The following is a 17,472-nucleotide window of genomic DNA, read 5'->3' as shown; positions in this document are numbered from 1 at the left end:
ATGGGCTGCAAGCAGCCTATGAGCTGCAGGTTGAGAACCACTGGTATAGCTTATATCTGTAATTTTTCAGAAATCAGATATAAAAACCTTTTACTGGTATTACTGTGCCCACACTAAGGGATTGGAGGGACCATAGCAGTTCCTAAATAGCTACAGGCATAGCAGTACAAAAACTGCTTGTAGGTAAGCCCATATGCAGCAAAAGTCTTCCCCTCCTTAGATGGGCTATAACTTACTCTGCTCTTAAAATCAGTCCTTAATGGAGGGGACTTGGGAAGCAGGTCTGGAGTACTGCTGTGTTCAAGAAGAAGGTCACAGAAAAGAGAGGAATTAACGAAGCTGCTGCTGACCATTTATTACTGTCCGGTTACATTCTGTCATTTTGACAATTTACAGTTAATTCTGATCTGTGCCAACTATTTCCCCTAATTTAAACATTTTGGAATTGGAATAAATTTGTCTGATTTTTTTCTTTTGGTGTAAAAATTAGAAAGAAAATAACCAAATCAGAAATAAAGTTAATAATGATTTAATAGGCTGATTAAAGCATGATTGCTATAATTTCAAGCTTACTAGTTTAATTTTATTTTAGAAGAAGTATGTACTACATTATAATATTTTTATGGTATTGAAGTATGATTGCTGCCCCACTGGGACCCTTACAAAAACAAGATGTTTATCTCTAGGGTATTGGTAGGGTTCAGGTGTTCTACCACAGTTGAGTAGATTTTATTTTGAAATAAATTAACGAGTTTCTGAAAGAGATTTAGAAATATTTAAAGGTATTTGCAAGTGCTGTAATAAAGGAGGGGATATTAAAAGAATGAATCTGTGTTGGAGAAAAAACATATACTGCCTGTTTGCATCAATCAGCAAACTAACAGTGGTTTCCAGAATGATTACTTAACGGCATATGTTTTAAAACTGTACAGTTATGGGATATCTTTGTGAAATATAACAAACATATTTGGTACATACTAAGGGAAAGATCCTAGAAAGTGCTAAGTGCCCTCATCCCAATGAGACTGCTTACATGGGCAAGGGTAATTTACATGAGTAAGGGTTTACCGAATTAAGCCCTCCAAGTCTAGCATAATGTCTTTGTTTTAGTGAGAAAGTTGTATGTATAACTACAATAACTCAACTGCAAAACCCATGTCTTAAAAAGCTATATCCTATTTTGGTAATTTAAACTGTGATACATAAACCAAGTCAGGTCTTGGAAGGGAAGGAAAGGATGGAAAGAAAGGGGGGGAAATTTAGCATGAACATGTTTCCTAAATCTAAACAAGAAGCATATGCTATCTTAGAAATGCAACTGCATTTAACTCGTTTCACATTATGGGGCTTTGTATGCATGCATGCTCTTCATTTTTATGAGTCACCATACAGAGTTTGCGTACCTTGCCCTCTGTAGAGCACGTAACCAAGTAATAAGGGGATAAAAATAAGACTACATAGAGCTACTTCAAAGTAGAGGCGAAATGAAGGGGAAATAAGACTTTAAAAGATACTGTACAGAAAAAGGGAGTTAGCTTTGAAATACTTTGTCGTAATTTCAAATTTTTACTTATGTCTCGAGTAGAGTTGGAGTTGATGGGCTATTTTTACATTAGAACACAAGAATGGCCATACTGGTCAGACCAATGGTCCTTGTAGCCCAGTATCCTGCCTTCCGACAGTGGCCAATACCAGATGTTTCAGAGGGAATGAACAGAACAGGGCAATTATTGAGTGATCCACCCCTGTTGTCAAGTTCCAGCATCTGGCAGTCAGAGACTCAGGGACATCCAGAGCATGGGGTTGCATCCCTGACCGTCTTGGCTAGTAGCCATTGTTGAACATATCCTCCATTAACTTATTCTTTTCTGAACCCCAGTTATAGTTTTGGCCTTCACAACATCTCCTAGAAACGGGTGCCACAAATTGTGCATTGTCTGAAGAAGTACTTCCGTTTGTTTGTTTTGAACCTACTGCCTATTAACTTCATCAGGTGACCCCTGGGTCTTATGTTACATGAAAGGGTAAATACCACTTCCCTATTCACTTTCTCCACACCATGCATGATTAAGGCTACATTTTAGTCACAGGTATTTTTAGTAAAAGTCATGGACAGGTCATGGGCAATAAACAAAAAGTTAGGGCCCAGTGACCTATCCGTGATTTTTACTAAAAATACCTGTGACTAAATCTTACGTGCTGGGAGGGGGGCGCTCCTGAAGACTGCTGCTGGGGTGGGGGCAGCACGGGGTGACGCTTCTGCTGAGGGGGCCGCTGCAGCTGGGGGTGGCCCAGGGCCCCCTGCCGCTGGGGGGGGGAGCAGCCTGGGGCCCCCCACCGCTGGAGAGGGCGGTGGCGGCCTGGGGCCCCCTGCCACTGCCTTAGGGGTGGGGGCGGCCCGTGGCGCCGCTCTGGGTGGGGGGGCGGCCCGTGGCCCTGCTACCGCTGCTACTCCGGGTGGGGGGTGGCCTGTGGCCCTGCTGCTGCTCCGGGCGGGGGGCAGCCCAGGGCTCCGCCGCCACCGCCGCTGGTCCCAGACCACTGCTCCAGGGCAGTGCTGGGGACCAGCAGCCTGTGGCTGCCAGAGCAGTGGCCGGTGCGGCTGGCCCCTGGGCTTCCCCAGCTGCTGGGGTGGTCCTGGGGTCAGCCGCACCATTGCAGTAAAATTCACAGAGGTCGTGGAAAGTTATGGAAGCCGTGATCTGTGAATGATTCGCAGCCTTATTCATGATTTTACAGACCTCTATTGTATCCCCCCCTCAGTCATCTCTTTTCCAACCTGAACAATCCCAGTCTTTTTAATCTCTCCTCAGATGGAAGCTATTCCATCCCCTTAATCATTTTTGTTGGCCCTTTCTGTACCTTTTCCAATTCTAATATATCTTTTTTGAGATGGGGCAACCAGAACTGCACATACTATTCAAGGTGTGGGTGTACCATGGATTTATATAGTGTATTATGATATTTACTATATTATTATCTATCCCTTTTCTAATGGTTCTTAACATTTTGTTATCTTTTTGACTGTTACTACACAATAATAATAATTAGTAATTATAATTAATGGAGATATCCCATCTCCTAGAACTGGAAGGGACCTTGAAAGGTCATCGAGTCCAGCCCCCTGCCTTCACTAGCAGGACCAAGTACTGATTTTGCCCCAGATCCCCAAGTGACCCCCTCAAGGATTGAGCTCACAACCCTGGGTTTAGCAGGCCAATGCTCAAACCACTGAGCTATCCCGCCCCCCATGAACGGATGTTTTCAGAGAATTATCCATAATGACTCCAAAGTCTCTTTCTTGAGTGGTAACAGCTACTTTAGACCCCATCATTTTACATGTATAGTTGGGATTATGTTTTCCATTGTGCATTATTTTGCATTTATCAGCATTGAATTTCATCTGCCATTTTGTTGCCCAGTCACCCAGTTTTGTGAGATCCCTTTGTAACTCTTCATAGTCTGCTTTGTACTTAACTATCTTGAGTAATTTTGTATCATCTGCAAACGTTGCCATCTCGCTATTTACCCCTTTTTTTGATTAAAACTTCATGTATAGTGTTTGAAATAGTGCTCCTCTCATAATGAGTTGCCATTTCCTATCTCTGTTCAGTAAACTATTTTAACAAAAGAAACTGTTCCCTTCAATTTTGATTCCATGGTTATGCCAGATATCGTTGTTTCTTCATCCACATTGCCTATTTATTTATTTTTCATTCTGGTAACATTCTCTCTCTCTCACTTTCACCCATGCCCACCTATCTATTTCCCAACATTACAGTGATGGCTCCTGAAATATTAGGGGAGAAGGCTTTTATTTTTTAGTTCCTTTTAAGTACCAGCCTATCCCTCACTCCTTAACTGACTTATTTTTCTCCTCTCTCTGTTCTTTCCCCCACATACATCCTAGTTTTTGTGTGCTCCCCCTCCCCAATCTTCACTTTCCCTCTCTACCTAATAGCCATGTCTACACTAGGCTACTTTTCTTAAATTTTCCCACCCTGACTACTGCTGATGTACCTCTACTATTAGTAGCAATGAATGGAGTGCTAGTGTGGACAGAGTTCCTGATAGCTCCTTGCATTTTAATTATCATGTCCTGTAGACCTGCTCATAGTAGGATTATATGACATGGTTGTTAAAACACTGGCAGCTAGTCTGTACTAGTGCTCCCACCTTGAACTGGAGCAGTGTTCGGGGTAGCAACGGTGGAAGAGTTTAAGGAAAAGGATCCAGTCTGTAGACATCGACAAATAGACTATCTCCATTTTATTGTGATGTGCACAGTCAGTTTTGGGAATGGTTACTGTGGGCCATTTTCAAATTGTCAGTTTTCATTGGTAGTTATTTATTAAGTTTCCCAATAATGGAATAATAGCACTTTACAATGAAACAAAAAACTAGATACTACATTTACCTTCTGGATAATTTTCATCACTGATATTTTAGAACTAAAAAACTTGATGTCCATTTAAGTATTATCTGAACTCCTACATCAAGACTGTAAACTAGTCGTATATGCCATATATGAAACATTAAAACTTTTCTAAATGAGAGCCAGATCCCTGCCAATGGGAAGTTTGCCAGGAGACATGCTCAGAGTTGCGCACTGCTTTCAAGCACCCACTAAAGCATAGGTATGGAGCCAGTCTAGCCATGAAATGTGCTGATTTAAGCCCCAGTTCAGCAAGGTATCTAAGTAAGTGAATAGCTTTAATCACGTGGGTAGTCCCACTGAAATCTATGGGACTACTTGTGTTCTTAAAGCTGCAGATGTACTTAAGCACCTTGTTGAATTGGATTCTTATAGTATCTTCTGAGGCAACCTCTGCTTAGATCGTTCGTATTGATCATATTTTAAAGTTTCCCTCCTCGTCGAGACCCCCTACCCCTTCTGTGTACCATTGCCTGCCCTCCATCAAGGCAAATCTTCTTTCCTGTGCAGCTGGGCTCATGGGAATGATTCTGACCGTTAGTATTTTTATAACTTAGAAAGTAAGCAATTTTCTTATCACGCGAGTGGCTAAGCAAGTATATGAAACTGTGAGCCTATCCACACTATGGCTCCAGTCCTGCAATTGGATCCACATGGATTGATCCTGGACTTTTTATTTGTTTTCTTTTTGCATATATTCAGTTCTGTAATTGTATTAGGCTTGTCTATGTTGAGAATTTGAGAGAATTCTTCTGCTGTTGAGTCTAACATTGTGCCACCTCACCGCTATCAGTGGTGACCGTGCTAGAGTAGACTGGTCCACTGGCATTTTAACCACTATAGGGAATATGATCTAGTGGTTACTGAGCTTTTGCCTGTGTCCCCTCAACCGCTCCCTGGCCCCTCCCCTGCTGCTATCCCTGGACCTCTGCCCATCCCATCCCCACTGCCTAAATTCTGCTCTGTTGCCCACTGTGCCTCCCCCTTTCCCCCCAGTTCCTTCCCATGGTTTCCTGCCCCTGCTTCTGTCCTCATCCATTTTATGGCAACTGCCCATCTTCCCTCCTCCTGCTGCTATCCCTTGTCTCCCTGAGCTCCTTTTCCTGTCCTCCCAACTCCCTCTTGTATCCTCTCCCCCTCCTCCTATTCCTTACCCTTCTGCATTAGAGTCAGGTTGTGTCCTTCTCATTAATATAATAATATATGAAGATATACCTATCTCATAGAACTGGAAGGGACCCCAAAAGGTCATTGAGTCCAGCCCCCTGCCTTCACTAGCAGGACCAAGTACTGATTTTTGCCCCCGATCCCTAAGTGGCCCCCTCAAGGATTGAGCTCACAACCCTGGGTTTAGCAGGCCAATGCTCAAACCACTGAGCTATCCCTCCCCCTTATCTAGGTGCAAGCAGGGGGAGCATTGAGAACACAGAAGAGAGTGTCCTTGCTCTCAGTTCTGGTGTGTGGTGCCACAGTGGTGCCCACCCAGCAGTAGCAATTGCAGGGAAAGTCAGTACTGGGTCAGCATGCAGGTCCTCTGTTGGGATGGAGCACACTCAGTGCAGAAGAGCTCTCAGCTTTTAGTTGCTGTACTCTAACAAGTCATACGTGAACTGAGATTTTGTGGAGGCTTATAACTTGGCCAAATTTGGACAGATATTCACAGGAACAGCAAACTACACATCCCTAGTACTAGGGTGCCCATCACGTGCCAAATTTCAAGTTCTTGCTTGTGGCGACGACACAGGAAAGGAAATAGAACACCAGGTTTGTGGTAGCCAGAGAGCTTCACAAGCCTCCTGCAAAAAGCCTCAAGCCAAAAGCCTCCCAGGAAAACTTTTCCTGGGGTTTTTATTTCCTGTGCTTACTCTGTTTACAACACTTCTCAGTGGTCAAATTCTTGCGCATAGAAAAGGCATGCAGTATACATCAACATAAGATAACAAACCCATCTCTTGTGCACGTGAACACCAGCTGTGAGGGTGATGATCAAATCAGCCAAATAAGTTTCCTAATCACAAACGCTGGATTGAAGGCCGCTCCTGCCTTGTAGCCGTGGAAACAGTGTGCCGTGACCATGGGCTGACAGTTTGGGAGCTATGCATTCCTACACTTGCTGCTAAGCTTGGAGGCACCAGAGTTTCTGGTGAACGAAACAGTTGTATTTAACATGAATAAAACAACATATTTTCCCCTAGCCTTGTTGTCTGAAACAAACTATTTTAGCTGAAATGTAAAAAAATCAACCTGAAGCAGACACCTGCCAGGAGAAACTGTTTGGGTTGAATTTAAGTTTGGCAAAGTTATAAGCAACCGAAAACCAGGTCTGGTAATGGAAAGATTTGGGCAACCTTAAGTATAAGGTGGTACTACATGCACCATCTACAATGCTATTCCCCAACAGGATCTTATTGTCCCAGAACATGCACTTCCCTAACCATGGTAGAACACTGCATTATTGCACATTTATATTTGTGGATGGGCCCAGTAGTGTGCATTATTTAAAAAAAAAATGTTGGTGTGTTATGTCTCTTAATATTGTTTGTGCTCTTAGCACCTTCCTATAAACTTTTCTATCAAAACAGAAAATGTAAAACCATGAGTTTAAAATGATCTCTAAGTGCAGTACATTTATTTTAACTTTGCAAACATTTGGCACTTTTCATGATGTTGCTGCATACCAAGAGTTTTATTTTCTTCATTTCCTCTTGGAATTCTGTATAATTCATTTAGAATTATAGAAGTTTTAGGGAATTTCTGAAAGCTCCTTTTAAACTGAATACATAACATTTCAGTATATGTGACATTTTATCATGTGTTTAACCAGTAAATATTGGTTGTAATTAAAGCTTTTGTTCCTGATTGTGATTCTTTTCTTTTAAAATATAACCCACATATATCCTGTTAATTTATACCTTTTTATTTCAGAAATAAGAAAAGAGGTTAACAATGGCAACCTTCCTGGAATTCATCCAGCAGAATGAAGACAGAGATGGAGTTAGATTCAGCTGGAATGTTTGGCCTTCAAGTCGCCTTGAAGCCACAAGAATGGTAGTCCCAGTGGCTTCCCTCTTTACACCACTGAAAGAGCGTCCTGATTTGCCTCCCATTCAGTATGAGCCAGTTCTGTGCAGTAGGACCACCTGTCGTGCAGTTCTGAATCCCTTATGGTAATCATAATAAATAACTTAGCTAATACTTTAGTATTTAATATATATATAAAATACTTATATTTTTTATTCAAAAACTTTCCTTCATAATGCTGGTTTGAAAATACTGCATCTCATGCATAAATTATGTTATTTATAAAACTTTGCATACTCTAGGCACAAATGTAGGGCCCAAACCTGCAACCACTAAGGATTTCAGGATCCAGCTCATAGTTGTTTTGAAGGAAGACATTCACAAAAAATTATCCAGTTAATTAAATTGATTTATGTTAACTTTAGTTTGAATCAGGTTATAAGAGACTGAAGTTTTCTGTAACTGCAAGTCACATGAGATAGTAGATACAGTTTTAAATTTTTTTTATCTCTAGAAAATAAATATGAAGAGGTGAGTTAGTGTAACAAGTTTTCATCTTTTGTGTAGTTGGATCCGATTTGACTATGTTTCTTATAAAATAAATTAATTATTGTCAGCTAGTCCTTACCGTACTAGATGTTTGTGCACATCACAAAATCAGTTAGCTCAATTTTATGTGATTCAGCGTCCCCAGCTTGGGAGACAAAGGATGGACTTTAATAGCTGTAAAGTGGTGTGTCAGGATAGAGGTCTCAGTGTTATGTTTTGAAGCTGGAACAGTACTTGCTTATAGCTGAAGTCAGGTCTAGTGGAAGTTTATCCTTATCAGAAGCATTATATTTCACTCAAGATTTTTTATATGTAAAATTAAAAGTATGGCTAAACAAAATTTGTAAACGAAGGATCAGATCCTCAGCTAGTATGAATTCTCCCTCTCTTGATGTCTTCACATAAAGACTGGATGCCTTTTTGGAAGATATGCTTAGTCAAATATAAATGTTTGGGCTCAGTACAGGGATAATGTGGTAACATTCTGTGGCCTGTGTTACACAGGAGGTCAGGCGAGATGATCTGCTCATCCTTTCTGGTGTTAAAATGTATGAATTGGCACAGTTTCATTAACTTCAGTAGAGCTATGCCTATTTCCAGCAGCTGAGGATCTGATCCAAAGATTTTAGTGTCATTTTTCATTAATTGTTCTGCCCTATTACTGCTGCTGTCAGGAGAAGACAGGAATAAGGTTAAAAAAAATACTAGGAAACACATACTACTTATTTGTCTAAAGACAGTGGGTGGGATTTTCAAAAGCACCTATGTGACTTGGGAGCACAAGTTCCATTTACTTTTATTATTATTGTTATGAGGTAATAATAATTACTGACATCTGTAATTTTATATCCTCAGATGAAAGATGCTATATACTAAAAAAATCACATGGTGAACTGTATCTAAAATTTTTGGATTTTGGACATACTGAATATATGATGTAGCTGTCTTGGGGTGTGTCCCTCTATTAAAGAAATTTGTTGTGTTTAAACTCAGTTAATTATTTTTTTATCATGTCTAAGTGGAAGCTGTTGCATTAATATCCTGTTTGCAAAAAGAAGGCTGAGAAAATAATGCCTCTGAAGATCAGCTGGTTCGGGATGTGGTAGACAGAGTTGGCATATACCCTTTCTGTTTGCACAGTCTAACATGGCTTACGTTACTGCAAATAGCAGAGTTGGTGCAATTTGAAATGCTTGTATCTATTTTAATTTTTAGGAAGACTTAAGAAATTATAGGTATTTGGTTTCCCTTCAGTTAGGGAATTTTGCTCTTGGGCATACTTGGAAAACAAGAACATTTATACAAAAACAGTGTATTAACCCTCTCCACCACCCGTTATTACTGAAGGAATCTTTTTGAATAGGAGTTTTCCTTTTATCACGCTAACTTCTCCTTTTGTCTGGACCAGCAGTGAAGCCATTATTATTATTATTTGTATTACAGTAACATCGACAGGCCTGAACCCATTGTTCTGGGCATTGTATATACATTTAGTAAGAGACAGTCTCTGAACCCAAGAGCCTAACTAGACAAGATAGATGGAGGGTAAGAGAAAGGAAGTATTACTTTCCCTATTTTACAGGTTGAGAACTGAGACAGAGAGACACAGAGTGACTTGCCTGAAACCACACAGGAAGTCTGTTAGAGCTGGGACTGAACCTGGTCTCCTACATCCGAGTGCAATGCCTTAATTATCATCCTTCCTCTCTAATAGCCATGATACTGTGTTAATTACATCAGTCTTCTGCTACTGAAATAATTACAAAGTTATACATTCTTTATTGTGAATTTACAGCAGAATCATTAAGGAGAAGATGCATTGTGGGGGGAAATTTTTGTTTGAAGCACACACCTCTTTGACAATTAGGAAAAAGGGCATGATAAACAGATAAAGGGTGAATCCATGTCGTACATACAACATATGTATTTAGTGTCAAAGCCCCATGGTAATGTAAAACAAATTATTCATAATACATTAACTTTTCTAATTTTATTTTTATAGCCAAGTGGATTATCGAGCAAAACTCTGGGCTTGCAATTTTTGTTATCAAAGAAATCAGGTAAGAAAATGAAGTATTCAGACTACAGACTGACCTTCTTTTATAGGAGGAAAATGAAATGTACCATTCCTAAAATTATACCTGTGAATTGGAATTGCCAACAGGATGCTAAACATATGGATGTCTGCCCATTCTGAGACACTAGACTTGAGAGCTTTTCACAGTAGTGATAGCTATCGTTTTTTACAGAAGCAAATAATATATGTACATGTTTATTTTTCAGTGTTTTTCTCTAACTTGAAATGTGTACTTAATATGGTTTGTTTTTTTGCTTTTGCAGTTTCCTCCTACTTACGCTGGTATATCAGAGATGAACCAACCTGCAGAACTTTTACCTCAGTTTTCTAGTATTGAATATGTAGTACAGGTAAAAAAAACACCAAATAAAATCTTTGACATTAAATTAGATTGAAGCTAGCTATGTAGAGTATGGCTTATTTTACTTTTGTTTTGATTTAGTAGTGATTAAAATGCAGTGAATAATCTACATGTTTTCAATTGTAGACCTTCGACCAGTATCATCCATTGGAAATGGAGAGTACTATTTTTGATTATAGTGATTATAATAAACGTATAGGAACATTATCTGATTATTAAGGGCAATACAAGAGAAGGAAGTTCTATATATTCTAGAGATTTAATCTTCTGTTGGGATTTGTTTCTTCATGAGGAGTTCAGTTCACTTGTGCTTGTTTCGGAAAATCATTTTATTGCTGCTTGCCAACATAATTTAGATCAAGTTTTAGTGAATGGTCTTTGAAGTAAAGATTATATCTGAATAATCATGGATTGATATTGGAACCAGTTTATTTCTAGGAGAAGGTGAGCAGTGAACTGGTTATGTTTACAGATAACCATTTTTTGGCCGATCAGTTAGTATAATTTGGATTTGCTTATTTAATTGTAACACTGAAAGACCCTGGTCGTTGGTGGGTGGGATTGTATTTGGGACCTCTGAAGCTTAGTGTATGAGCCTCTATTACATGAGTTAAAAGCTATGTGGCCCTTAGCCAATGGTGTAGCAGACTCATCAATCTCAAGCTGGGCTAGGTGCCACTAGTGGGGGACAGAATGCCACACCAAGCAGGCATAGCTAACATAATTTATCTATCTCCATTTTATCATGGTAGGGCATGGGAGTGTCTTAGTAGAGATTAGTAGAGGAAAAAAGCCATGCAACAAGAAACTGTGAAAAATAAGATTAATTAGACCGGAAAAGGAAGGAGTTAGAGGGGACTGCAGTGAGGGATTCAAATTAAGAAAGGTAAAGTTAAAATTTGTCAGCCCCTCCTTTTGGCTAGATTTGTAATACTAGATAAAAGGGAACACTTGCTGAAATTACAGGGGAATGAATTTAGAAAGAATGAGGGGAACTGCTAATTTATAGTCAAAGTATGGAATGAAATATCTCAGAGGTCAGAAGACCTAATACTGTTTCTGTTTTTTTTCTAAGTTTGGATAAATTTAATGACCACTAGCGGCACTTTGAGTAATACTTTGTTTTTTATCTTGTAAGGTTAATAACCGTACCTCATGATTCAAAATTATCTGGTTAGACCTGGAAGGAATTTTTTCTTCTATATTCAGCATTGCACTTTTGGATAGAGTTAATTATGATATCAAGTTCACTCTCCTGTTCAGCATTAGGTATTGGCCACTGCCTGAGGTGGGTTACCAAATTGGATAGAGCATTGGTCTGAGCTAGTGTGGCAAATTCTATATTTACTAAAATTAATATAACTGGAACAAAGTTTATTTTTGCAATTTAATTATTTTCTGTACAGTATATACTGCACAATGTGCTTTTTCACTCAGTTATTATTATTTCTTAAAGCGTGGTCCTCAGATGCCTTTGATATTTCTTTATGTTGTGGACACATGCATGGAAGATGAAGATTTGCAAGCCCTGAAGGAATCCATGCAAATGTCATTAAGTCTCTTACCACCAACTGCTTTGGTAGGGCTTATTACATTTGGGAGAATGGTGCAGGTCCATGAGCTTGGTTGTGAAGGAATTTCAAAAAGCTATGTCTTCAGAGGCACAAAGGACCTATCTGCAAAACAACTTCAGGTAATAGACAAAAAAACAATTAAAAAACCCTCAAACCCTGAAAATGATCATAGTGATGAACTTCAAGATAATCTGTAATCAAATTCTCTCTCTCTCGCTCTCTCTTTCCACATTTTTTTACAGGAAATGTTGGGGCTTACTAAAGTCTCTGTTTCACAAGTAGGCCGGGGTCCTCAGGTACAGCAGCCACCACCTTCTAACAGGTATTATTTAAAAAAAAAAAAAAAAAAAAATCTCATTGCTAAATTGCTTTACCAGAAAACTTTACCTCATGACTTTTTTTCTTGTGTGATTGATACAACTAGAGGGATGCTCTAGTACAGGGATGGGCAAACTTTTTGGTCCAAGGGCCACATCTGGGTATGGAAATTGTATGGCGGGCCATGAATGCTCATAAAATTGGGGGTTGGGGTGCTGGAGGTGGTGAGGGCTCCAGCTGGGGGTGTGAACTCTGGGGTGGGGCGAGAAATGAGGAGTTCAGGGTGCAGGAAGGGGCTCTGGGCTGGGGCAGGAGGTTGGGGTGTGGGATGGGGGGGCTCCAGCTGGGGGTGCAGGCTCTGGGGTGGGGCTGGTGATGCAGGAGGGTGCTCTGGGTTGGGACTGAGGGGTTCGGAGGGCGGGAGGGGGATCAGGGCTGGGGGTTGGGGTGCGGGAGGGGGATGAGGGGTGCAGGCTCCGGGTGGCGCTTACCTCAAGCAGCTCCCGGAAGCAGTGGCATGTCCCCCCTCCGGCACCTACGTGGAGGCACGGCCAGGCGGCTCTGCGTGCTGTCCCGTCCACAGGTGCCGCTCCTGCAGCTCCCATTGGCTGTGGTTTCGGGCCAATGGGAACTGCAGGGGCAGTGCTTGGGGTGGGGGTAATGTGCGGAGCCCCCTGGCTTCCCCTACGCATAGGAGCCGAAGGGGGGACATGCCACTGCTTCTGGGAGCCGTGTGGAGCCACAGCACATGTGGAGCAGGGCAAGCCCTGGACCCCGCTCTCCGGCTGGAGCTCGAGAGCTGGATTAAAATGTCTGAAGGGCCGGATGTGGCCCCCGGGCTGTAGTTTGCCCACCCCGCTCTAGTAGGTTGAATGCTGTGTATTATCCTACTCTTTTAATGCAAATTGCTTTTCAGGTTTAAGGACTGTCTGAGAAGGTTTCTGGGGAGCACAATCTTTGCTTGGCTGTCCTTAGAGACCGTGAATGTAGCTTTGGAAGCTGAGGCTGTAAGAGTTGTGACAGTAATGAATTTCCCATTGGCAAAGAATGGGGAAAGTCTGTCCCAGATAAGACTCCCTCTCTTACCATACATACTGGTCATTCTATGTGGGTCTCTAATAGTCTAATTGCTTTAACCATTTAAAGGGATAACTAGAACACCTAACATGCTAACATTTGTAGTGTAGATGGGATCTTAGGCTGTAAAGGTGGTATAAGAGAATTAGAGTAAAAGGAGAAGGGATTCCACATCTAAGAATGCATTTGATTCACCCTTCAAAAAGATTTTACTCAAAGATCCCTGTCTACAAGGGTAGTTTGCTTACAGACATCAGTATTTGTGGCCTTTCTGCTATTTCCATTGCTTTTGACATGTTTATCATGATTTCTTCCAAAGATGTATTTTAACAAACTTACTGTGCCTCAGCACATTTGAGAATATATAGAAGTGCCATTTCTGTCTTCCTACGTATATGAATATATCCAATATTTTAAAATATATCAACAGAAGTATTTATCCATATATAATTTGATCTTTCATTCTCTTAGATATGATGATAGGCAAAAAAGTCTATTTGCTAAATAATCCATTGGGATTTAGATTCCTAGACAATTCTGAAAATTTTACCCCTTAACATTTTCATTTCGTCTTCCCTCCAAGATTATCCTCTTCCCTTTAGTGTCTGTCTCAAATTCCCATGCTGACCTGATGTGTTTTTGTCTGCATGTAGTTCCTTCTGGACCATGGCATTGTTTCCAGCTCAACAGGTTGCCTTGCTACAGTGCTCCATGTGGAGCTTCCTGTCTCCTCAGGCTGAGCATACCGTGTATGTAGTGCTTCCAGACCTTGCCAGCCTGTTGAGCAAGAGACTGTGGTCTGAACCCAGATTTGGATCTTTGACATTGCAATCTAACACATTGCCAATGAATTACTAGTCCTGATTATCTTTTAAAAGGTCATATAGCCAAAAGAATCCTAAAGCTAACATAATGCCATTTATCTGTATTTAGATTCCTACAGCCAGTGCAGAAAATTGATATGAATCTTACTGATCTTTTGGGTGAATTACAACGGGATCCTTGGCCTGTTCCACAAGGGAAAAGACCTTTGCGTTCCTCTGGAGTGGCTCTTTCTATAGCTGTAGGACTCCTTGAGGTAATAGTTTTACCTAAAATTGTTTTTAAATGTCACTAGATCACTGTCCTACATAAAACCTTCTATGGCGGATGCGGCAATCAAAACATAACAATAACAGTCTCTGTAATTCATGTATATTAGTCTTGTGTTCAGATTCAGACAAACATGACACATCCTGAATTTTCCTCTATTTAATCTGAGTGCATGCATCTCATTCTATTTTTATATTCAACACAATTACGTTACTACTTAATGCTTGTTTAGTTGATGACATTTTGCCTTCTAGTCTAGATTAAAGGAAAGTCCACCAATCTTTTATTATTATATTAACTTAATATTTATATTGTTCCCAAAAGTGTGCGGGGCACTCTACGAAGCAAGAATACCATCCCGGTCAAAGAGCTAAGAATCTGTATTGAAAGTGTATTGAGCAAAGAGAGAGAAGGAAATGGGATGCAGCCCAAGATTTTTAAAAATGCATTTTTTCTTAGTTCTTGCCTAATTTACCTAGTTATTTTTATTACCCTTTGTCTTTTAGTTGTTTAAATCATGCCTGTTTGCTTTGACTCTGCTACTTGTTACAAATCTTTTTTCTTTTTAATACTTACTTTTGTTCAATTCTTCAGTGTTTTGTAATTTCTTAGCCTTTTCCTTAATTTCTATTTTTGTTGTTTTTATTCCCTTCCTATTTTAACTCTTTCCCATTTTGATTTTTGTGACTTTTGTTTGCTTATAACTCTTTGCTGTTTAACGCTATTTTCTACAGTTTTTTACCCTTAGTCAGTAGTCTATTCTTCCCATTCCCTTCTCTTTAAGAATTGTCCCTTTGCTTTGGATACTGAAAGCCAATGGTATTGTGGCAGCATACTTGTCTTAGCTCCTTCCTTCAAGTCTCTAAACAGTGCACTTCTTTACCTGTAATGTTACTTTGCAGCCTTTGTAGTCATATGTTCAGATGATGATATCAGTTAAAGTAGTGAAGGCAGCTTGTCAAGATGCTGATGGTTCACTGCTGGGCCTGTGAAATCTTGCCTATGTTCCCCCCTACCCTTGTGCTCTTTCTGTGTTAATGGGGTTTAATTTACATAATTTTACTTCCCTTTAAAGGTTGTATTTCCTTACAGGAGTAACCTAGAAGGTTTCTTTATGATGTGTTTTTTTTCTTTTTCTCCCCAACTAATCTGTACAGCATGGGAAGGGTCTCATTTTGGTTGAGTTTAACTGAGATGTTTCATGTGCATGCACATATTTGATGGGTTTTTTAAAAAGAAAATAGCAGAAAGTTGAGTGAGCGTGTTTTATATCCCAGCTTAGCTGAGAAAGATTTGGGGAACTGTTATGTTTTTTTCTATGATGAAAATCCATTTTTGAGATTATTATTTTTTGGGGACCTCCCAGGCCCAGGGTCCTTTTAACTTTTATTGTTCCTCGTTATGTCATTAAAGATGTATTGACACCAAGTGGAACAAATTTTAATTTAAAGAAGTGAATTCAGTGCTAGTGAAAATTGCCAGGTTGGTTGCTCTAGTGATGAAAGTCCTCTGTTTAGCTACAGAAGAGGTGGAGTTTGGGCAACAAACTGCAAGCTTCCCCTTGCTTTTATGCAGCTTCCAGGAGGGTCTACCTCTCAGGAGGAGAAACTAGTTCAGTCTCCATACCCATTCAGTTCTCTGCTGAGAGTGCCAGCAAGACTGCCAGTTGTGTGGTGAATACCTCTCGAGTAGACACTAGCTACTTGTTTTCTAGGCACTAGTTTCACAGAGGCACAAAAGTCAACTGAAAAAAACATTCTATTTAGAACAATTCTGCCAATATCTAATATTTGCCCCTCTCTTATATTTTTTATCTCCCAAGACACTTGCATGGAAACAAGATGTTTTGTACAAAGATTCCATTTGTTTCTGCAGTTTATTTTCCATATTACATCATTATTTTGTGATAACAACCATTTCAGTAACAAGTTGATGTAATGGCACTAAGAGGAGGGTTGTGTTTTCAGAATAAGGAAACAGATAAAATCTTGAAAGTAAAGATAGTCTCTCCTCCCCCTCCATTCAGCTATTCCTAGTAATAACTAGTAGGGAAGGGGAAATACCCAAAATACCATGGACTAGATCCTCAATTTGTGTAAATTATCTTAGCTCAGTTGAAATCAGTAGAGTGGTGACCAGCAGAGGATCAGACCTCAGATATATGTAGAACTGTCTTAAAAGTTGTTAACACTAGTTTTAGTAAGGCACGAATGGTATTTTAAGTTAAACTACTACTCAGAATTTTGAAAAAGAAATTCTAATTGTTTACTTTAGTCCAAGCAATACAATAGACACAAATTCATAGTTGTTTCCTCTATTAATATTATGTAGTAACTGTTTATAGCAGAAAGAGTTGCTCTCTGAGATTTTCTTTCTGTCCTACAGTGTACTTTCCCTAACACTGGTGCACATATATTGATGTTCATTGGAGGACCAGGCACTCAAGGACCTGGGATGGTTGTAGGGGATGAACTGAAGTTACCTATAAGATCATGGCATGACATTGAAAAAGACAATGCCAATTATGTTAAAAAGGCTACTAAGGTAAGACTTAACAATAGATGGGGAAGAGCGATGTAAATTTTTTTTATTTGATACATAATTAGAATAAGACATTTGATATTAGTATATGAATAAAGTGATATAGAACCTACAAACATTTTTGTTGTTGTTGAATGTTCCTTGAATAACTACATATCTTCCAAAATTTCATAAGGATTTTCAGTACATTGAGTGAGAACCTGATTCAACTCCAACTGAAGTTACTGGGAGTGTTTCCACTGACTTCAGTAGGAATTGGATCAGGGCCTTAATGCACAGTGATCTAGAACGGTAGCATTGATTTTTTTTTTAAGTAGAATGCCTCCTTGATCAACCTACCACGAGTTATCTTTTAAACTGGCTGGGAAAAGTAGGGAATAGTCATAAAAAATTCTAGACCTTTCTCACCTTCTCAAAAAAAGATTTT

The 17,472-nt window shown here is 39.9% G+C and overlaps 1 protein-coding gene across 1 annotated transcript in view; it reads left to right on the top strand.

The window, feature by feature from the left end:
* Positions 1-17,472, top strand: part of SEC23A (Sec23 homolog A, coat complex II component) — a 45,020-nt gene that overhangs the window by 558 nt on the left and 26,990 nt on the right. The window contains exons 2-8 of the mRNA XM_024195972.3: positions 7,361-7,602; positions 10,008-10,065; positions 10,346-10,432; positions 11,900-12,136; positions 12,260-12,339; positions 14,346-14,490; positions 16,890-17,048. Coding sequence (XP_024051740.1) covers positions 7,382-7,602; positions 10,008-10,065; positions 10,346-10,432; positions 11,900-12,136; positions 12,260-12,339; positions 14,346-14,490; positions 16,890-17,048 — 987 coding nt within the window. The 5' untranslated portion in view covers positions 7,361-7,381. The remainder of the gene's footprint in view (positions 1-7,360; positions 7,603-10,007; positions 10,066-10,345; positions 10,433-11,899; positions 12,137-12,259; positions 12,340-14,345; positions 14,491-16,889; positions 17,049-17,472) is intronic.

Source organism: Terrapene carolina, unplaced genomic scaffold, assembly GCF_002925995.2.
Source record: "Terrapene carolina triunguis isolate 2854851 unplaced genomic scaffold, T_m_triunguis-2.0 Scaffold96, whole genome shotgun sequence".
NCBI classification, from domain to species: Eukaryota; Metazoa; Chordata; order Testudines; family Emydidae; genus Terrapene; species Terrapene triunguis.
Note: the sequence above shows the minus strand (reverse complement) of the source record. Positions and strands in the feature narration are given on the sequence as shown.